This window comes from Diabrotica virgifera, chromosome 6 (genome assembly GCF_917563875.1).
Source record: "Diabrotica virgifera virgifera chromosome 6, PGI_DIABVI_V3a".
Classification (NCBI taxonomy): domain Eukaryota; kingdom Metazoa; phylum Arthropoda; class Insecta; order Coleoptera; family Chrysomelidae; genus Diabrotica; species Diabrotica virgifera.
This window is the reverse complement of record NC_065448.1, coordinates 178,220,448-178,244,799: the sequence shown is the minus strand read 5'-3', so window position 1 is coordinate 178,244,799 and position 24,352 is coordinate 178,220,448. Positions and strand designations below refer to the sequence as shown.

The 24,352-nt window shown below is 32.4% G+C and overlaps 1 protein-coding gene across 1 annotated transcript in view; it reads right to left on the bottom strand.

The window, feature by feature from the left end:
- The window catches only part of LOC114336915 (cystathionine beta-synthase-like), a 208,254-nt gene that overhangs the window by 12,106 nt on the left and 171,796 nt on the right, over positions 1 to 24,352 (bottom strand). Inside the window, exon 8 of the mRNA XM_050654359.1 lies at positions 2,786 to 2,917. Within this exon, the coding sequence (XP_050510316.1) occupies positions 2,786 to 2,917 (132 nt within the window). The remainder of the gene's footprint in view (positions 1 to 2,785; positions 2,918 to 24,352) is intronic.

Genomic DNA, 24,352 nt, shown 5'->3' with positions numbered 1-24,352 from the left:
ACCGGTCAGGAAAGTAGGTACGATGCCAGAAAAAGTACCTACAGAAGAAGATGTACAGGAAACAACAAGTGAAGAATCATGTACCTCAAGAATGCAGTTCAAAGGAAGTGGTGCACTAGCGGAACACTTAAAAGAAAATGAAATATCTTAAGTAATGAAATGTAAATATTATTATAGTGCAGTCACTGAAGGTTTTCACCTCCGATTTCGTTGAACCTCCATCGATTTTCATGAAAATTGGTGAGCAGTTAGAGGATACCTCAAGGAACAAAGGTGACATGATGCCAACTTGCGCTTTTACCCTGGGGGTGGATGCCACCCCTTTTCTGGGGTGAAAATTATTTTATTAAAAGTAATACCATAAATCGATAGAGGGGCAAATTCTAAGCAAAATTTGTTATATTAAGTTATTAACATAAATCAATACTTTTTGAGTTATTAAAGATCAAAGATTTTATTTTTTCGTAAACAAAATGCATGTTTTAAAGCTGTTTTTCACGTATAACTCAAAAACTGTTAGCGTTTACAAAAAAGTTATTCTTACCAAAATTGACGACAATAAAAAATTGAATACACTATTCACTCAAAGTACTAAACTAATGTTAATTCAAAGTGAGTTATGGATCATTGAATGTATACTTTTTCGATGAGTACTTAAATCTAAGTATTCAAGCTTAAATAACGGGAAACGATGCATTTTATAAAATATCCTTGCTAAAAACTTATCAAAGTACTTCAGAATACCTAACAAATGAGCTCCAGAAGAAGTTAATAGCATCAAAATTAAGCAAGTTATGATGAAACTAAGAGAACTCTTTCGAATTTTTTAGGAAAAAGTGAAAAATAAAACATACGCCATTTCCACAAAAATTAAAATTTATAGTAATCCTTACGAAAATTTCTTTGTATTAGCATAAGTAATGATTTTGAACAATTTTCACCGGTTTAGAATACATATTTTTGAAGAAAAAGATATAATTTTAAAAAATCAGATTTTTTAAAATTATCGTCATTTTCATTTTTTCTTGATAATAACTATAAAAATACTCAATATACGTAAAAAATTGTGAATAACCAAATTTTAGTTTTTTCTATATCAAATACTATACCTGTTTACCATTTCTGTAGGGTGAAAAATAACCGAGATAGAAACGTTTAAAGCTTAAATTTTGCTGCGAGAACCATGTAACCGTGGACATTTAATCTTTGATTTTTAAAGAAGTAAGGGGTTTAAATGATTAATTTCAACAAGTTCTAATAGCCTTTGGAATTACCTTTCAAAAAGTTTTTAGGTAAATATGATATCTTAAAAACTAACGGAGTTATTAAAAAAAAAACGATGACATTTTTTCGAAAAATTTTTAAAAGATAAAGTTTGAAAAATTTTTGGAGCATAAATTTTAATGCTATTAACTTGTTCGGTATCTCATTTGATAGATATTTCTAAGTACTTTCACAAATGTTTAATAAGTTTATGTTATAAAATGCATCATTTTCACGTAATTTAAGCTTGAATAATTAGATTGGGGTACTCGCCGAAAAAAATATGCATTCAATTACCTATAACTCACTTTTAGTTAATATTAAAAGGTTTTTTAGTAAGGAGTTTATTTAGTTTTTTATTAGCTTCAATTTTCGTAATAATAACTTTTTTGTAAAAACTTGTAGTTTTTGAGTTATCTATGAAAAATCGGTTAAGAACATGCATTTTTCTTACGAAAAATTAAAATTTTTGATCTTTAATAACTCAAAAAGTTTTGATTTATTTTAATAACTTTATATAACAAATTTTGCTTAGAATTTGTCCCCCTATCTAACTATGGGGTTATTCTTAATAAAATAATTTTCACCACGAGAAGGGGTGGCATCCACCCCCAGGCTAAAGGCGCAAGTTGGCACCATGTCACCTTTGTTTCTTGAGATATCCTCTAACTACTTATCAATATTCATGCAAATCGATGGAGGTTGAACGAAATCGAAGGTAATAGCTCATATCCACCTTCAGTGACTCCACTATTAGGGCAATATACGTTTTTATTTTTTATTTTATTTTTATTTTTATTTTTATTTTTATTTTTATTTTTATTTTTATTTTTATTTTTATTTTTATTTTTATTTTTATTTTTATTTTTATTTTTATTTTTATTTTTATTTTTATTTTTATTTTTATTTTTATTTTTATTTTTATTTTTATTTTTATTTTTATTTTTATTTTTATTTTTATTTTTATTTTTATTTTTATATTTTTATTTTTATTTTTATTTTTATTTTTATTTTTATTTTTATTTTTATTTTTATTTTTATTTTTATTTTTATTTTTATTTTCATTTTTATTTTTATTTATATTTTAATTTTTATTTTTATTTTTATTTTTATTTATATTTTTATTTTTATTTTTATTTTTATTTATTTTTATTTTATTTTTATTTTTATTTTTATTTTTATTTTTATTTTTATTTTTATTTTTATTTTTTTATTTTATATTCTACAGCCCGATTCGAACCCTGGGCTTCCTTTGCAAACCTCTTGGTTCTGTAGCCATTCTTCCTCATGATCGCCTGCCATCCATTTTTTGTCAGTAACACCTTTGATGTAAGGAAGAAAAGCTTTCGTATGATCATGTTCTTTGAGCGGGATATTAATGCTTGTGGATGCTCCTATCGATGTGATTTTCGCGGTAACTATTTTGGATGAGAGCTCTTGTTTTAAGCAAGAAATTTTGAATGATTTGCAAAATCATTATGAAATTTATGAAAACTGTTAAAACAAAAAATTTCTTACGTACCCATCTTTTACAGCAGGTAAATAATCCACATTGAGTTCATTCATGAGCGCTAAAACCTCTCTGGGAGATGCTAAATGGTCTACATTTTGACACGATTTAAAGGCCAACTGCATAATGTTAATATCCCACCACCTTAAAAAAAATTATTATTTAAATTGGTGTCTATATAATGACTTTTCAATATGTGGAAAGACATCTTCGATTTGTATTATCATTTTCAAATTATAAGTCGTTGGAACGGTTTTCTCTTGTAAATAATTTTTAATTTTATGAGAATGCAACCTTATTTGCAACTTAGAAATGATAATTCTTTAAAGTAATTTTTAAAATGAATACTGAGTAGCACAATTATAGGCCTGGATTCCGCGTACCGAAAAAAGTTTATTAATAGAAAGCTGAAAATTTGTTAATAGCTTATAGTAGGGGAGCACAGTATGCAAAAAAAGTTAAATAAAGTCTTCCATTTTAGTGGGCACTTTAGTGCCATTTTTTAATTTAATTTTCCATTTCCAACAATCGTTTTCTCCGATTATAACGCCATCTATCCATAATTCGAAAAAATGTTTCCAATAAAAGTTACTTATTTTTACGTAAGGAATCCAAATCTGCAATAAAAAATGGGGGTCCTATTTAAGATTTTAAAGTAACCAAGTAGATTTTTCAAAAATATTGAATAAGTGTATTTTACAGTTTTCGATCTGATGTTCATTTCGCGAAATATCGTGGGATTCGAATTTAAAATACAGTCGAACCCGCTTATTGGAATAGCCTTCGTGCCTAGCAAAAGTATTCTTATAACCGGGATATTCTAATAACCGATCATTAGTGGCTAGTAGAAACGTCTCAGGGCCTCAAATTTATATTCCTTAAAGCGGGATATTCCAATAAGAGGTATTCTATTAAGCGTGTTCGACTGTATTAAACTTACCCCCCCCCTATCCGTGGGAAGTCGTGTTTGGTATCATTCGATAGATTTTTAAAAAAATATTAAGCACATATAGCAGTATAACTTCTAACGTGCATACAAAGTACACACACATTCTTTTTTTCTATATTAATAAGTCCAAAAATATATATTATATATATTTTAGGTCGGAAAGGTCATGTACTGACGTTATATTTATAATGAGGCAAGTTCAAGAGAAATCGTTGGAATACAACAAACCGGCATATTTATGTTTCGTAAACCTTAAGAAAGCATTTGACAGGTACCTCTAGGAATAATTAAAACGATCGAAAACATCTACCAGAACAACACAATAAAAGTAAAAGTGGAAGATGAACTAACTGACCCATTTGAACCGGCAATGGGATAAGGCAGAGGGATTCTTTGAGTCCTTTATTATTCAACCTGATCATGGACGAAATAATAAAAAAATAAGAACTAAAAAAGGATACCAAATGGGAGAAAAACAACTTAAAATAATCTGCTGATGCAATACTAATCTCTCAAAGTGAAGGTTATTTACAACGTATGCTGCACCAATTTAACATAACCGCCAGAAAATTTAACATATTAATTTCCTCAAAAAAGACAAAATGCATGGTTATAACAGCAGATCCAATAAGATGTAAATTGGTTCTGAAAGGTCAGATAATAGAACAAGTGATGGAGTTTCAATACCTAGGCATCACACTATCTAGCTACGGAAGGCTCAAAACAAAAGTGGAAGATCAAGTGAATAGAGCAAACAGAGCCGCAGGTTGCCTGAATGACACAATATGAATAAATAAAAATATCGAAAAGAAATGAAAGGCAGAAATGAAAACTCTTAACATTAAAAGTAAGTGAGTTACGCTCAAAATATTGTTGGTTTCTTTTATTTATTGGTAACAAAAAATCGCGAAAATCACCCCCTAATTAGCATCACAAATAAAATTTATCATTTCCACTTGACAAGTTACTTTGCTTATGTATTATTTATATGATCTGTAAGTTTCATCGGTTCAAAGTGCTTATTTTTGAAAAAGCTGTACTTAGTTAAAATGGCTTGAACGAGTAACTACTAATCACGAGTTTAGGCAAATTTTGAACAGCCATAGCATAACCAATTTTTGTCTAACAAAAAAACAAAAAATCAAAAATATTGAGAAAAGTAAAACGAACATTTTATTACTCTTTGAGATTTTTGGTATTACTAATAATTTTTAAAAATCCACAAGGAAGAACTTCCTGTAGTTGGCTGTATACCATTAATTACAAGTAAAAATTCACTAATAATTTTTAAGTTAATTCCATAAAAAATTCCATTTTTTCAAAATTAAAAAATAATGTTTTATTTTAAACCCAATTTTTTTCAAAAATGAGCACTTTGAACCAATGAAACTTATAGATAATACATAATATAAGCAATACGTAACTAAAGTAACTTGTGAAGCGGTAACGATTAATTTTATTTGGGAAGCTAAATAGGAGGAGATTTTCGCGATTTTTTTAGCAAAAAATAAAAAAGACCAGCAATATTTTGAGCGTAACTTACTTACTTTTAATGTTAGAAGTTTTTTTAAAAAACAAAAATAAACCTTTTTTAAACACTTTAAAAAAGTTGTAATGAATTTTCCCCTAAAAGAGCTCCGTTTTTGGGTTATTTCAAATTGAAATATTCGATTTGGAATTTGACGAAGAAGAACCTACTTTTCATTAGCTACAACTCTGCTTCTACTGGGTCTACAGACCTCATGTACACCATTTTTTTTTAGTTTTTTATAAGCTATATTTTTGCCACGAATATATTTTTTCGCTAAATACTTACTTTTTGAGTTATCTGCGAAAAACCGTCCAAAAACATTGTTTTTTGTTAAAAATGAACATATTCACTCGCAAATAATTCAAAAAGTATTAACTTGGTGAAAAAACTATATAGAACAAAAATTACTTAGAATTAGTCATTTTATACAATTTCGGACTTATTTTGAACGTATATTTTTTCACCCCCGAGAAAATATTTTTCAGCCCGTATTTCCCAATTTTTGTAAAATGGAGGGGATATAGAATTGTAAACTTTTTCTTATATAATAGTAGACAATTTCAACTACCTATTCCCAAATTTTTATCCTTCCTTTATCTTTTTGGAGGTTTTCGTAAAATTTTGTGGTCCCTGCTCGGGCTATATCTCTTTCTAGCACATTGTATCGAGAAACTAACAAGACACTGAGTGGTGGTATAGGCACAGTATATAGAAGTTCCACAGTAAAATCACTCTTCTGTCGGCGCTTTGATCTCAGGAAGTAATACCGGCAGTACGCAATTGGTAATTCACCAGTGGTGGATGCGGGTTTTCCCTGTTAAAAGCCGTACGTTTCTATACGAATAGCAATGCGAGAGTGGGGCAAAAGCGACTGCCAACATTGCGCGGTCGCCATGCGCAACTACAGATTTTACTTCCAATTTTTCGGAGAGTGGTTCTACTGTCCCTCTTTATACTGTGTTATAGGCACGGAAAGGAAGGACTACTTTCGCAGCTTTACTATGCGTAAGAGTGAAACAGCACTGAGCCACAAAAAAAAAGATGATGTCGTCACTTCGCTCAACATGACACTCTGTCTATGATAATATATTATGTCTATGACATGTCTATCACATAATCTATGCCGTTTAAAATTAAGAGCTTGTGGCATTGAACGGGAGGGGATTGACGAATGACAAATGTCTATATCGTTGGAAAATGCCCCACTTGGGATAAAAATCCACCTGTTTCATCATTTTAAAAAAATCCAATGAATTTTGCCAAAAAATGTCAGTGTGGATTCATTAGAATGGCCAACCCTGTGTAGAGTTTTATACGCTTCAGTCTATTTTTTGTTGAAGTTAATTTCGATTACTTTTAAACGCGTATTATTTAATTTGTGGACTTGTAAAATATCTCTAATAAATTTTTCTTACCAATGACCATTAGGGTTTGTAACAGGTAATAAATTTCTTTGTTCCATCCATTGATCAACAATAAATTTGGTTAAATAGTTTCTGGTACCGTCTGGAAATACAACTACCACTTTCTTTCCCTTTCCCAAGTTAAAATCTTTAACTGCTTTTAAAGCACCTGCCATTATTACGCCACTGCTTAGTCCTAAAACAAACAAACATACAATATGATGAAGGCAATGAAATGCTGATAGTTCTAGCAATATGTCATTTCAGCGCAGAAACAGACGAATCTGTCGACGAAACACTCTGTACAAATAAAGTAAACTAATTAACACCTAATTCAAAGAAATCTGTTTAGAATGTTTATTCTTACCAACTAATAATCCTTCTTCCTTTATTAATCTTCTAGCCATGACCAGTGATTCTTTATCATATAATTTGTACCATTTATCTATATTATGTCGATCACATGTTACAGGAACAATATGATCTCCTATACCTTCAACTTCAGAAAACTTCACATCTGTTTTATTAATTTCTGGTGGTTCAGCAAAAAATGAGCTATGAGGATCGGCACCTATTATTATTGTATTGGGAGAAATTTCTTTAAACTTTCTGCCTATACCAGTCATAGTTCCTCCTGTACCAGCTGCAAAAACCTACAGAAATTAAAAATAAGAGAATTATAATAATACAGTGATGAGCGCGCTAATAACCGGTAAAATAGCTCAAAAGATGGAAAACCTAATACATTGCGAAACAAAAAGAGATGAAACTAGTGGAGGTAGAAATTATCGTTATAAACGTAGTAATTAACATTACATTACATAGTTTCCCACCTTTAGAAGTCTGTGTGAGGAGTATTTTATAAAAATCTACTGTCAGAGTGACAGTTGCCATACTCCTTTGATACGTCTAATGGTGGGAAACTATGTAATGTAATGTTACTTTATACGTTTATAACGATAATTTCCACCTCCAATAGTTTCATCTCTTTTTGTTTCGCAATGTATTATGTTTTCCATCTTTTGAGCTATTTTGCCGGTTACTAGTAGGTACGCTCATCACTGTATACAGTGCTAGTCAAAAGTCCGTACCCCCCTCGTATCTTTTGAACGGTTATACCTATAATAGTGAAATTTGGAGGCACGAAATAAACGGATGTAAGCTTCTTAACTAGTTATGACAGGTGACGTAATAGTGACAGATGACGTTACAGAGCCACTGTGACCGATAATTTTAAATAGGACCTTATGGCAAGTGATACCTCGTTTGAAAGGTATTTAAAATACCTATTCAGTCATACTAATTTTTTTGGGTTTAGGTTGATTTTGATTTTGGTGAATAAATTAAATAAATATAATATTGTAGTTTCGAATTTAATTAATAAAAATTCAAATGTTCGCCTATGGATTTTTTGTCAAAAAATTTGACGTTTTTTAATTCTCTAGTAGTTTTTACGTCAACGTCAACCTGTTTGACAAGTAATCATAGGCGGAATTTTGAATTTTTATTAATTAAATGCGAAACTACAATTTTATATTTATTTCATTTATTCATCAAAATTAGCTTAAACTCAAACAAAATTAGTATGACTGAATAGGTATTTTCAATACCTTTCAAACGAGGTATCACTTGCCATAAGGTCCCATTTAAAATTATCGGTCACAGTGGCTCTGTAACGTCATCTGTCACTATTACGTCACCTGTCATGCCTAGTTAAGAATCTTACGTCCGTTTATCCTCCCTCCAAATTTCACTATTATAGGTATAACCGTTCAAAAGATACGAGGGGGGGTACGGACTTTGACTAGCACTGTATTATGCAATGAGCATTTAATGATGGTGAATATGATGCAAGTATGACGGATACGACAGGAGCCGCGAAGCGACGTGTATCGTGTAGAATACGAGCATCATAATGACAATTAAATACAAGTTGTATACATGATTTTTTATTTGATCATATTGTGTTCACTTCTTTGGAATGCTTTACACAAATCTCTCACTTACGATCATATCAACTTGTCCATCACACTGGTAATATATCTCTTCAGCTGTATTGTCATAATGGGCTACCGCATTAGATGGGTTAGAAAACTAAAAATAAATTAGATGTCATAAAATTCTTTTAAGTCTTCTTTTAAGATATTATGTAATAAAATTAATAGAATTGATGACGATATGTGCCCAAAAAATATATTTTCTCCCACCAAATGAAAACGGACTGAGACTCATTAACTTTGCTATCATTACCAAGAGAAATAAGTGAACTGATTCGAAAAAGTTCACCAAAGAAAGCACCTGGTCCAGACGAAATCACTAACAGAGCTCTGAAGTATCTTCCCTCGAAAGCAGTTGTGTATTTGACAAATATAACAAACGCAATACTAAGATACAGGCTCTTCCCAAATCGATGGAAGGAAGCCCATGTAATTATGATACCCAAGCCAGGAAAGAACCACATATTTCCGCAAAATTACAGGCCGATTAGCTTACTTCCAGCAGTCAGTAAGATAGTGGAGCGAGTCATCCAAACCAGGCTCCAATCAGAGACAGACAGGCTAGGCATAATCCCAGAAGCACAATTTGGATTCAGAGCTCAACATTCCAGCGAACATCAAATATTAAGACTTACCGAATATATAGTAGATGGATTCAATGACCAACAATATACGGGAGCAGCCTTTCTGGATGTAAGCAAAGCCTTTGATAGAGTGTGGCATGAAGGACTGACATACAAAATGAGAGATTATGGATACAGTGGGGCCACGACGAAACTCATCTCCTCGTACCTAAGCGACCGGAAGTTCAGGGTCCGGATAGGACCAGTTCTGTCAGAACACGGAATGCCGGAAGCTGGAGTACCACAGGGGGCAGTTTTATCACCCCTTCTGTATAGCATATATACAGCAGATGTTCCAAGAACACCCGGGACATTGATCAGCCTTTATGCAGACGACACTGCAATTGCTGCAAAACACATGAACCTAGATATAGCTGTAAGAAATCTACAGACGGCATTGGATACAATAGAAGAATGGAGTATCCAATGGAAAATAGCAATAAATCCAGATAAGACCCAAGCGGTTATCTTCAAAAAGAGAAGAGATAACCCAGAACAACAGCTAACATTGCAAGACAGACACATCGAATGGCAAAACAAAGCTAAATATTTAGGAGTCACAATGGACCAAGGTCTAACATTCACATCACATGTCAACGCAACAGTCCAGAAAACAGCAGCGGCCAGAGCGGCAATAAGAGGACTCACAGGAAGAAGAAGCAAATTAGCTATGAAAACAAAATTAAGACTTATAAATAGCATTATACTGCCAATAATTACATACGCATCTCTTGCATGGGGTCACACGAGTCAAAGTAACAAAAAGAAGATACAAGCGGCACACAACAACTGCCTCAGAGAAGCTGCAAACGTGCCCAGATATGTCGCCGAACGGTTCTTATTTAGAGACCTAAAACAAATAAGAGTACTGGATATTATGGAGGAAAAAGCCAGAACAAAATTTGCTGAGCTAGAAGACCACCCAAACCGGATCCTGCAAGAGATATTAAGGTATGATGTGTACCATAGATGGAAACACAGGAGACCCAAACAGCAAATATTAGTTAATATATAATAAAGGCTAGATAATCGTAGCTCTATCAAAAGAAAACAACTTGCTCACCTTTGGCATCTCATTATATTTATTAATGTTGATTTTTATACGTTTCAGACATCCCTCAAAAAAAATATACAAAAACTTCAAAACGGCTTCAGCCACTAAACAAATCAATAAAATATTAACAATAGGCGAAAGCCACAAAAAATATTAGTAACAAAACCCAAAAAAACGGGCATGGGGGGCCCACATCCTCGAGTGCCGAGTCACCGAACTGGACATAGCCCAGAGCGGGGACTCGGTGCCCGAGCAAGCAAAACAGATCGAAGATAAGTCACTAGAGATAGCGGGAATAGAGCGCCTCACGCTGGCCTGCATTGATCGGGGTAGGATTTCATATGGGAGTCCGTGTACCCAAGACTCCCATATGATAAGCACTTTGCTGATTGAGAGCCCCTATAGCGCATCAGAGTGCTATCGGGGGGTAAGTGGATGGTCTGGAGCATTGAAGCGGGGTGGAGTGATTCCTGCTTACGGGAGTTAATCCTCCTCGCCCCAATGAATTGTATCACCCGAATGTCATTCTCTAGGGGTGAGCAAGTCTCTCAGGCTGGGTTAAATCACTATGCTTGCTTTCTTGCTCATTATCAAGAATATGCTAGTAGGTGAGACACGATTTCCCCATAAAGATATACAGGGAACTTTACAGGGGATTGATAATAAAATAAAATTAACCAAATAGACCATGTAGGCATAGGCCAGGATCGGCAGGATCCCAAAAAAGTTTATTAATAGCAAGCCGAAAATTTGTTAATGGCTGAAAGGTGTCTAGTCGGACAAACTTTGATGTATGGTAATACTGGAACAGGAGAAATTTTACCTGTGGAACGTGATTTTAGTTGTGGAACTTGTCATCTTGACAAGTTTATGATTGTGAAAACTAACAGGTTGTTTCTCCGATAAATATGTTGATCATTTTAATAAGTCTGACACGTAGAACATGCCAAATGAAGGACTTATGTTGGTGATAAATAGCAGTCTGATTTTTTCATGAGAGTTTAATGAAAGAGTAACAAATCAATTGGAAGTTCTGTCCGACAAAATACATGGGACATTTTCGTAGTCTGACGTTAGAAACCTGTAAACCTGTTCCACAATTAAAATTTCCCTTGTTCCAGTTTCCAGTGTAGTCCAAGTAATGAAGCTTAAAATAGGACAGAACCTCGCAATTTTTACAGAATAGATCGATTTGCTTGAAAACTTGAGAATAAGTAGTGGATAGTCCAAGGATCAAAATCTATATGAGGCCGAAAGGCGCTTTTACCATGGGGGTGGTTGCCACCCCATCTCCGGGGTGGAAATTTTTTATTTTATTTTGACCGCAAAAGTTGGTAAAAACTTTCATTCTAAGCAAAAAACGTTCTATACATTTTTTTATTATATTAATAGTTTTCGATTTATTCGCTATCGAAAGTGTTAGTTTTATATCGAAAAAATCAATGTTTTTAATCAGTTTTTTGCTAATAACTCAAAAAGTTTTAGTTTTTTCAAAAAATAAACAAAACATATTTTTTTTATTTTCTTTAAGACCAATAGTAATCGAGCTATATTTTATTATATGTTAGCTCTTCTTCGTCAAATGATAAATATTGTAGTTTCAAACTGAAAAGACCGGAAAACTGTGCATTTTTCGAGGATAACTTGTTCAGAGCCATTTAAAGTAGAGATAAAGGCAGTTATTGTTTTCGTTTGATTCAGAGTTAGACCACCATCTCCATATAGCTATTTCAGCATCTATGCATCCTCAGTGAAGCTATGCAGTCACAACTCTGAGACAAATATCAACAATCCTGCCTATTTAAGGGAAAACATCGCGATACAATGTTTCCACCTTTTGAGACGCAAAACAGCGACATCTCTCGTAATACGGGAAAGACGAAAATTTCTAGATACAAAGTTTGCTACTTTTATAATTAGAATAATTGAAATAAAAATAACAAACAATATTTTAAATACAAGACTTTTCGTTAAGAAACTGCTTTCTGGCTGCATCCTGTATCTCCGGCTTTTACAATATACAGTGCGGTGGAATAAGTGTTGCCCCCCCCTGTTAACTTGTTTATTTTAAGAATATAAGCAAAACTCTCGGACAGGTCGATTTTTAAACTAACCATAGTATATTATAGCATCAACGTTTCGAACTTTACGCAATCCCTCTTCAGGTGACAGCCATAAATTTGATTTTTTTAAATGGGAAAGTACATCATGTGGCACCTCATTTAAAAGCTCTTAAAATACTGAGTTCAAAAATGTATAATACTTTAATCCTGTTTGAGAGCGTAGGCGAAAAATTTCGGTCGAATTCTTTCTATATGCAATTATTTTTTTCGAATCCTCAAATATCCAATAAATATTTTTGAAAAATTTAAACGCAGAATGAAATATTACAGTATTCTCGATGGTCCAAAGTCTCTGAGAACTCCTATAATGTTTATTTTAATAAGTCACAGTGGTGGAAAAAAGAGAACAATTTAGTGTGATTTTTAATTTCAAATATATCGTTCAAAACTTTTTGTTTATTCTAAGAGACTGTCAGCCCTCGGTAATAATCTAATCTTTCATTCTGCGTTTAAATTTTTCAAAAATACTTATCAGTTTTCTCAGAATTCGAAAAAAATAAATGCGTTTAAAAAGAGTTCGATTTTGGGCCTGCGATCTCAAAAAGGATTAAAGTATTATACATTTTTATAATCAGTATTTTAAAAGCTGTTAAATGAGATGCCACATGATGTACTTTACCATTTAAAAAAATCAAAGTTATGCCTGTCACCTGAAGAGAGATCGCGTAAAGTTCGAAACGTTGATGCTATAATATACTATGGTTAGTTTAAAATTCGACCTGTCCGAGCGTTTTGCTTATATTCTTAAAATAAACAAGTTAACAGGGGGAGGGGGGCAACACTTATTCCACCGCACTGTATAAACACAAGAGACGACGAATATAGAAGAAAGCAAATAAAGGACACTTTGTCCACGTATTTACCTTCTTTTCGTCTAGGAAAAGGACCGAAAGACAGTTGCAGGTACTCAAATATGTGTAAAGATGAAAAAGATAAAGGCAGTTTTTGTTTTCATTTGATTCAGAGTTGGACCAACATCTCCATATAGCTATTTCAGCATCTATGCATCCTCAGTGAAGCTAATTTAAAGTGTTTAAAAATATCTATCTACAGAAATAAAAAAAAGTCTCTAGCTCAAAAATTAAGTGACTAAAGAATGCCAGTCCCAATTTTTTTCAGCGAAAAAGTGATCGGACACTTCCCTTAATTACCACCCTGATTAAAATTAGATATTGACCTTATTTGGGTTTCTACATTTATGTATTATTAATAAGTTCTAGAGGTTTGACCGGCATAGAATGATTAGTTTTAAAAAAAATGGAGTAAAAATCGAATAACGATTTTTTGTAGTTTGGTAAAAAATGCCCTTTTCTTCAGAGTAGAAAGATTAGCATCAGAGATACGAAAAATATGTAAATCTATAATTGTCGCTCATTCAATTCCCAAGAACGGGGTTAGCAAACATTTTTTCTATGGCAAAAACTGAGTGAGCTATTGACAATTAAATCTTGTAATAACATGCAAAAACCACCTATACCAACCCTTTTATAGTCACCTCTTTTTGCGACTGAGGATTTTAAAAGGATTTAATTATAGATCTTGTAAAACCTACAAAATTCTTTTTTACCAAACTTTCTAGGATAAAAAATAAAAAAGTTACGGTTAAAAATCAATATATTATTTTTGAAAATAAAAAGAGAAATCCAATTGGAAGCTTAATAATGTAAGTTAGCGGTGTTTTTGGTCATTGGCCTTATTCATACTTCTTTATTTATGTATTAGTAATAGATTCCAAAAGTTTGACTGGCTTAGAATGATTATTTAAAAAAAAAAACTGGAGTTAAAAGCGAATAACGAATTTTTGTAGTTTGGTAAAAAATGCCATTTTCTTCAGAATAGAAAGATTACCATCAGAGATGGTAACGAAAAGTGGTAGACGAAAGGTAGACGAAAAATGTTTAAATATGAAATTGTAAAATATAATAAAAAATTTCCACCCCAAGGTGGGGTGGCAACCACCCCCATGATAAAAGCGCATTTCGGCGTAATATAGATTTTGAGCCTTGTACTATCCACTACTTATTCTCAAATTTTCAAGCAAATCGATCCATTCTGTAAAAATTACGAGGAAAAAGCTTTGGTTTCTGGACTAGGGTTCTCGTACAACAAAGTTTGTCCGACTAGACACCGTTAAGCTATTAACAAATTTTCAGCTTGCCATTAATAAACTTTTTTTGGTACGCGGGATCCAAGCCTATCATTGATGCAAGACACTGTTCCAACCTTTTAGATGCCAGGTCTTTCAAAGGAGCAAACGTAGAAAGTGATCACTATTTGGTTTAGCCACGGTTAAAAATAGAAAGAATATCTAATCAAAAATAAGGAGATCGGAAAAAGGAAGGAAAAATTAAATATTTACAAACTAAAAGATCCGAACATAGCAAATGAATATAGAGAACAAATAGAAGATAAACTAGGAATAAAAACCGTAGAAGAAGAAGAAGAAATTAACATATTAACGTGTTATATGTCATCATAACAACTATGTTCTTATGATAACATTACATTTTATCAAAGGAACATTTATTTATAAGATAACATACGCCTCCTCGGAAAAGAAAAAATCAAATAGATCATGTCCTAATAGAAAGAAATCACGATAAAGCAATAGTCAAATGCAGGAGGTACAAAGGAGCAACTACCAACAGTTACCGTACACTAGTAATAGTCAAATTAAAACAAACTAAAAAAAATATAAAATCTGTCAGAGACAGATTAAATTACCAATTAGCAGGGCCGCGCCGTCCACGTGTGCAATGTGTGCGGCGCACACAGGCGCCAGCAATTAAGGGGCGTCACTAGAGTTGTTAAAAAAATTTTACGCCGGTAAAACAACACTTACAGACCTTGCCACCCTTTAAAACTCAACTTCAAAGGTAAACAAATTACGTATTGATTTATACAATCTGCATAAACAAAAAATCCTGTACAAACATGCAGCCACCAAGCCACCGGTCCAGCAGAATTTATGCTTTAGAGCCGTTGTACAAAAATTTGGAAGACATTTATGATGCTTTATGTCTTTATGTGATCAAATAAATCTGATCTTGATTCAAAATATCAAGCTAGATATTTAGGAGATAAAATCTCCACATTTACATTCATTTGCTCAGTCCACATATAATATGGTATGAAGTTCTGATGAAAGTTAACTTCGTTAGCAAAACTTTATTTACAATCAAAAACAATAAATATGCAGCCTGCGTTAAATACTTTACAAGAGTTAAAACAATTCTTGCTCGGGTTTCGGACAGATAGCAAATTTAATTTTGTTATTACCACAGCAACTGAAACTGCAGAGAAACTGGATGTGGAGCCCAGTTTTCAACCAGCCACAGCTACGGCGTCGGAAAAAAAGCACAGTTCGATTACGAACATAAAGACTAACTGCTTCTGGATCGTAAAATGTCATACACAGTTCATTTCTTTTATTGTGTTCTCTACCAAGCATTGATTTCAGTCAAGGAAAGATTTTCCATACTAGAAAATCATGTTGATTGTTCCAAATTTTTATATAATTTGAACAACGTTACAGGAAACTCAAATTTAAAACTTTTTTGTTTTGTAAAATTTCAAAATTTATATTTTTAAACGAATTTACTGCAGTTTACTCAAATTTAACAATAGCTCTTCACATTCTACTCACTCTGCCCATATCTAATGCCACTGCTGAACGATCTTTTTCTAAATTGAAACATAAAAAAATTATAAGGTTTTATAAATAAAAAATTTTATATTTTTATGTTTATTTAATTTTTATAAAAATTTATAAAATTTGTCTATTATCTCTATAGAGTCGTCAGTATTAAATGAAAATTGATATTCACTATAATATAAAAAGATTTTCCGAACTGAGGAGGCGCGAAAAGTTAATTTTTTATAAAATAGCTATTTCATTACCTAAATCTTTAGTTTTTTTATGTGGTTACGCCAAAGATTTAATTTTATTTATTAACGCACCTAGTATTTTCTTCTGGTGGGTGTTGGCTTTGGCACCGAAATTTTTTTGTATTGCGTGTGAAAGACAAGTCACATTTTCTTACTATTCTTTATATATTTTTCATATGCCCTGGATGGGATTTTAATCCTCAAACCCCCCCCCCCCCCGAGTGCGCCACTGGTTACAATAAATAATTGTTAATTTTGGGCGCCATTAAGCGTTTTGCACACAGGCGCTACCACGTTCTAGCGCGGCACTGCCAATTAGAGCGCCTTCAAGAGAAACAAAGAGTCAAGAAACTAGAGAAAGAAATAAATAAAAGATGAATATGGTAGTAAAGAGACTAGAGGAAGAATGAGGTTAAAGAAGTCATAAGAGACCAAAAAATACCAAGAAGCTAAAAGGGCTAGATAAAAGATTTATCAGAAATAGGTATTGTAGATTGGAGTGGAAAACCAAAAGAGCGGGAAAATTGTAAGAAACCATGGCTTTCAATCCAAGGTTTTAGAAGCCGTGTTAAAAACATTATCACTTTGCATATAGGCAGTTATGGACTTTTTACTTACTTGATCTAGAATAATGGAATTTGGTGTTTGTTTATGAATATAGTGGGTTTTTCCGTACTTTCCATGCTCACTAATATCTGGTTCATCCATTGGGACTCTTACGACTGTTGCACCAAATGCTTTCATGATATCTTCCTTCTCCTTGGACGCCTTATCTGGTAATACGAGAATGCATTTGTAATCTACAAATAAAAAACAATTTATGTTTAAAGACAAGTTGAACATATATACAGTGTGTTACAATGAAAATTTGACCGCTTTCACGCCAGATACTCAGATACCAAGAATTTCTTTAAAATTTAAGAAACCGCGACAAGTTGTATTGGGAGTAGTGATGTTGAAAAAGTAACTATTCGTTACAAAGTACTTACTTAGGGATACCGAAAGTAACGATTACTTTACAGAGAGGCAAATCATTACTTTGATTACTTTGATTACTCTGATTACTCTGATTACTTCGTACCAATCGTATCAGAGCGAGTAACGACTATTGTATCTACTTTGATTACTTTGATTAATCTGATTACTTCGTACCAATCGTATTAGAGCGAGTAACGACTATTGTATCTACTTTGATTACTTTGATTACTGTGATTACTTCGTTACTTCGTACCAATCGTATCAGAGCGAGTAACGACTATTGTATCTACAACCGTACAACCAGTACACTTGATTACTTTCTATAAAAAAATGCCAATCGTATACCAGCGAGCAGCGGACGGGACCGGTATTTTACGAGTGTTATCGAATATCGTTATCGGTATGAAGCGTTTTAAGGGTGTGACGGAATACCTGTACAAAATACCTACCTACTGAGGGGGCGGAGGTAAATTCCTCACCAACCATTAAAAACATATAATCCGACAGGTATTTTCCTCACCAAATTTAAAGGTTCATATTAATCCGGCAGGTATTTTCCTCACCAACTCACTCAGGTAATAAAATAAAAAGGTAGATGTAATTTAAGAACATTTATTATGAAAGAATCCGAAATCCGAATATAAAGTCGTTAATTTCCTTACATTATAATAATAGTTTATAATATAATAGGCAAAACGTATAATAGAGGAGTCAATGGAGTTTTTGCTTATGGAAAAAATCAAATAAGATAGAACTTTTTATAATTTCATTAAGAAATGTTAAATAAACAACATATCAAAAAGTAGTAGGTACTCCAAAAGTGGGTGCTTCACTTTTTATTAAACAAATGAACTGCGAAATTAATTGTTTTTTAAATGCCGACGAAAATTATAAATTTTAGAAAAAAACTGACTTAAAAATTCTACGTAAAGAACCGAATACAAAGATTTGTCTAATATTAAATCTACAGCTTCTATAATTTTTTTATTTAGAACGCTCAAGTCACCCTTCTCACAAACATTGGCGCACTTTATAGAAGCGTCCAACGCTGCGCGCGTTTGAATTAATTTATTATAAAAATCCACAAGGAAAAAGCTTTCCTGTAGGCTGTATACCATATAATACAAAAAACGAATAAAATCCTTTATAAAAGGTATATATTTAAAAATCCCTAAAAAGGGCTACATCACAGAACTAGTTTTCGATTGGTTGACCAATCATTTTAGATAAGCACTGATGATGTGTGCTTACAAAATACCTTTTATAAAGGATTCTATTGGTTTTTTTTAATTTATTATAATTTCTTAACTAATTGATCAAACAAAATCTTACAAATTGGAAACGAAAGAAGAATATTAAAGCTATCTTAAGATGAAATAAACAGAAAAAATATGGGCAAACGTATGGTGTGGGCGGAAAGTGAGACGTAATACATGAATTATAATCAAAAATGGTTTAAAAATGTGTAACTAATACAATTTTACCTATAGGACTCTAAAATCTTACTAAACAACTTACTTATTAAATATCTTACTAAACGATGTTTTACTCAAAAAAAAATCAAATTAACGTTTTTAAGTAAATTAGAAGCAATTATTTAGGTTGATGGAACTTTTAAATACTGCACAAAATTTTTTACTTAACTATTTACAATTCATGGACTCAATAATGGACACTTTATGCCATTATTCTTTTGCTTTCAAATAAGTTAGCAAATTCATATGTGATTGCCTTAAATTGTGTCAAAAATTAAACCTTTTTAATCCCAAGAGTGTGTATTCCGATTTCGAAAAAGAGATCCATGCAGCTGTAAGTGAAGTGTTTCTCTCTGCGAAAATAAAATGATGTAGATTTCATCTCGTACAATCATGGTGTAGAAAAATTCAAAAAGTTGGATTTTCCTAGATCCATTAGACGTACGTGAATGTTTTGCTATATACTTTAGTTAGATTTGCTGATTACTTAGTGAACAAGGAAAACAGTTCATTACTTGAGCGTACAACCATTGCCTGTGAAAGCCTGCTTAACCATTGAAGCGAACCAGTATGTATACAGTTTTCGGATCGAAAACTATTATTTTTAAACTGTATTATATTAAAAGGGATTTTTGAACTCGCGAGCTAACTAGTGTGCTCCGTACTCAAGTTTAAACGTATTTATTACAATTTTATAGGTGTTTTAAAGTGCACTAAATTATTTTACTTCAAAAATGTAATAAACAACTTCTTTTTGAGAAAATTAAGAAAATTATCAGTTAAAAAAATGTTTACACAAAGTCATCAAAATTTTTTCTGTACAACTTACTTACCTAAAATACATTTAATAACAAGCTTAAACAATATTAAATGTTCAAAAAACTTTTTTTGCGCTCTTATACAGTATGTCTGCGCAACTTGGAACCTATGGAAAACTTCTTTATTATAAATTTTACGAAAAAAAGTTATTCTTGATAAAATGCTCTGCATCGTATAGAATATAGAATCTAAAATGCATCAAATATCAAATATACCTTTGTATTTGAAAATATGAATTTCGCTCAAGGGTAAAGTACCTTAGTATTTGAAAATATCGAAAATTGTTATTAAGAAAATATCTGATGGTTGAATCTTAGGTTTTAGACCATGCAGAACTTTTTATGAAAAATAACTTTTTTTCGTAAAATTAATAATAAAAAAGTTTTATATGATTCCAACCTACAGGGACATATTGGGTGCTACTTCGGTATGCGGTCTACGGCAGAGTTTCTAGTTTGGTATGCGGTCTACCGTCTGATATGCGATCTACGGCAGTTTAGCTGATTCGGCATGCGGTCTACGTACAAAAACAAATTAGAGAAACTATTACAAACTTTTTATTTATTATTTATATTTATACTTTACTTTACTTGTCATACTTGTGCTTTACTTCACACTTCACGTGTTATTCTGTCTAAATCCCGAACCGAGGATTAGCGGCGTGTAATTTGGGTTGCCTATATAAACTTGAATCAACGAAATGGGCCTTGAGTGTTAATTTAAAACGCTGACAAGACCGTTTAGTGATAATAAAAAGGGTGGGTTGTGATTGCGCGCAGCGGTCAAATACCTCCTGCCCTGCGGTTCTCTCACTCTAAAGGCTGATTCACATTATAGCTCAGGTCACGGTACGCTCACGCTCAGCTCAAGGTTCGGTCAACTATTCTTACACGCATTTTAATCATGCTATCCGCACTAAACACGACGGTCAAGTTCCGTCCCTTTTTTTGGACCGCGTGGTTTCTCCGAGAGAATATTTTGATCGTGGCTTGAGCTGACCGTGAGCGGAGCGTGACTTGAGCTATAATGTGAATCAGCCTTAATACCCGTAAGTTGGGTTTGGACCGAAGGGTTAGGTCTTCCTCCTTTCAGGCAAAAACCGATATTTACTGCGGTTGCATGATATTTAATATTAAAATAGTATTGGATGTGGTAGAATGTAGACTCTTTGTATAATTACCAATTGAACAGTGAAGCTGTTAGTAATAATAAAATAGTAATGTTTGTAATAGTTTCTCTAATTTATTTTTGTACGTAGACCGCATGCCGAATCAGCTAAATTGCCGTAGACCACATATTAGACGGTAGACCGCATACCGAAGTGGCACCGACATATTGTGTATTGACTCCCCTATAAATTATTATTTAATATTTACTATAATAAGAAACACACTTTACAAAATCCAGTCTAGTCATTAGATTTGACTGATATCTTATTAATAAATTTTCTACATTTTTCAATTTTAGTTTAACTTTTTTATCTTTGATTGGTTTTGCAATATGCAAACTTTGAATTTTAACATACGTATCTACCTGAAATTCTTTAATTTTTTCTAAGAAAATGTATATGGCTGGATGCGTATTATAAAAAGATGAATTAAAATGCGAATGAAAAGATTCGCAAGCATTCGTGGTACGAATAACAGAAGAATTTGCCTCTGCCCATAAATATGGGGAGAATATGGCATTTTCGTCTATATATGTTTCAACTAAATAATCAACATATCTATCTAAAATATCATTTTCTGGTTTGCATGACATTAGATCAAACACAAAACAATCTGATACGTCTTCTGGTTTTATATATGTAAGGCCAAAAGTAAGTTTGAGCCACTTGCCTACTTCAGAATCATTTGTATACTCTGATGTTAAACCAAGAGACTGAATTTTTCTATACCAAGCTTGGTGTAGGTGAAATCTACAACCATGTATGTCAGCGTTCGGCCATATTTGGCTAATTGCATTATGTATAGCCTTTTCAAAATCTACAAAAATTTTATTAGGATTAAACTCAATTTTAAAAGCTTTAAAAATTTCTGATTTTAATAAGTAAAACAGATTTTTGTAAGTTTCTGTTTTTTTGTTTGGCAGTAAACAGTATAATAAAGGAATATAGTGCCCATTAATTAGCCCATAAATAGTGAATAATTGCAAATAATATTTGGTACAGTAAGAAAATGTGCCATCCATATATACAAAATTCAATGTGGGTAAAAGTGTTATATTTGATTAACAACTAAATACAATTACCTTACTTTCGACACAGTTTATAAAAAGAAAATTTTCTCCCTTGGTTGTTTTTGTGCACACTTCTTCACAAACTCTTGAACCTCATCAATATTGCAAGGAAGTCGACCAGGCATCATTTTCCGTCGATAATTATATATATATTTTTTCGTATATAACTGACATCAGTTGTAGTAATTGTTTCCGGTAAATTGGTTGCAAGCTCTTGGCGTATAATTTTTGCTGGTTTTTCACTGATATTCTCTTCGGCTTTACGCTTGCAAGAGTTAGAAACAATTTTTCGATCTATCTTCTGACGATCTGGTTCATGATTATGTTGTCGGCTACTTCTAGAAATTGTAAAATTTGCACCAATAGTAAACAATTTCGCACTACAAATTGTTTTATTACACCTCCAGTACACTTCTTCACTTTTTAAAACTTTCATTTTATAAAACTTTCACTTAATAAAAAATAAAATTTTCAAATAGCAGTAAAGGTCTATCGCGATTACTTTATATTAAATATGCCATTGCATATTAAATATGCCAAAATTGCAATTGTGACTAAAAATAAAATACCATAATTATTAACTCATTAATTATTATAGGTACCTACTGTAATCTTAGAGCAGGTAGATAAATAATTCCCTTGAATGCTTTTTTGTAAAATCTACCTGAAATAATCACTTCGATTTTGGTGAGGAAAATACCTGTGGGATTATGACATACCCTTCCAAACGCAGGTATAAAGATTATTTTGGTGAGGAAATTACACCCGCCGTACTGAGGAATACGATTCTCGATATGATTACCGGTACTCAAATATTAAAGTAACAAAAGTAATGATAGTAACCAAATCATTTTTATCCCTTAAACAGATCGGTGAAGGTCGTTGTTATATCGTAAAACCTATACAAAATACCTACCTACTGAGAAATACGATTCTCGATATGATCGGTACTCAAATACAAAAGTAACAAAAGTAATCATAGTAATCAAAATAACGAATGCTGTAAATGATTACTTTATACAAAAGTAACGATTTATTCCTTAAACAGATCGGTGAAGGTCGTTGTTATAACGGAATACCTATACAAAATACCTACCTACTGAGAAATACGATTCTCGATATGATTACCAGTACTCAAACACAAAAGTAACAAAAGTAATCATAGTAAACAAAGTAACGAATACTGTAAATGATTACTTTATACAAAAGTAACGATTTATCCCTTAAACAGATCACTGAAAATCATTGTTATATCGGAATACCTATACAAAATATCTACCTACTGAGAAATACCGTGACCCGTCAAAATAGCCCGGTCAAAACAGCTCCGTCAAAAAAGCTCCGTCAAAATAGCCCGAACACAGAATAGCCTCGACAAAATAGCCCGCAAACAAAATAGCCCCGACAAAATAGATCGAACACAAAATAGCCCCGGCCAAACCACCCCCTTCTAAAATAGCCCCGGCTAAAACAGCCTCTTATAAACAATTACATAATTAGTTATACAAGGTGTCCAAAAACTTTTTTTAATTTAAATTATTTGACAAAAAGGAAGAATGTATTTAATTTATTTAATTTAACATGCATTTTGCTGTTGCCCGAAAACAGAAAAAAATGTTTATATCATAAATAAACATTGATTTTCGCTTAACTTAACTGTTCAAACTTCCAAGAGGCAGGGAAGAGAGGACTCGAGTTCTCTGATAAGACCAATTTTATTTAATGTGGTTAAGATAAACATCTGAATAGAGGATAATTACCATTTCCGAAAAAATGTATTTTTAAGAAATTATTTCATGATGAATTCTGAAGGGAGCTTTTTTGTCGGGGCTATTTTGTCGGCGGGCTATTATTCCGCGGCTATTTTGTCTGCAGGCTATTTTGTCGGAAATATTCTGTGTGCGGGATATTATGTCGGGGCTATTTTGTCGGGTCTTTTTTGACGGGGCTATTTTGACGGGGTACCGAGAAATACGATTGTCGATATGATTACCGGTACTCAAATACAAAAGTAACAAAAGTAATCATAGTAATCAAAGTAACGAATACTGTATAAATGATTACCGTATACAAAAGTAACGATTTGTAAGGAATACTCGAAAGTACCTATAATCAACATAACTAATTGGGAGGGGGACGAATTTTCATGCAAAATTCATGTTCTCAAATATAGCCCCCTACTGCCCCGCATCAACCCCCATTTTTTTTTTAATAGAAGTGTGGTCGAGTGGCACATCATTTGTAAGATAATTTTTTTCTCTATATTACACTCTATTTTTTTAATATACGTAATAACTTAGAAGATAATTTTGGATTTAACTAATGTATTGGTTAAATATCAGTAATAACAAGAAGAATAAAAAATTTCACCAAATTAATCAATTAAATGTTTTTAGCGACCTCCAACACATTCAATCAACCAACAAATTAATATCAACACGCCACTGTGTTGAAGATAATTTTGTGTTTTTGTAAAAATATCACTTTTTCATATAATTTTT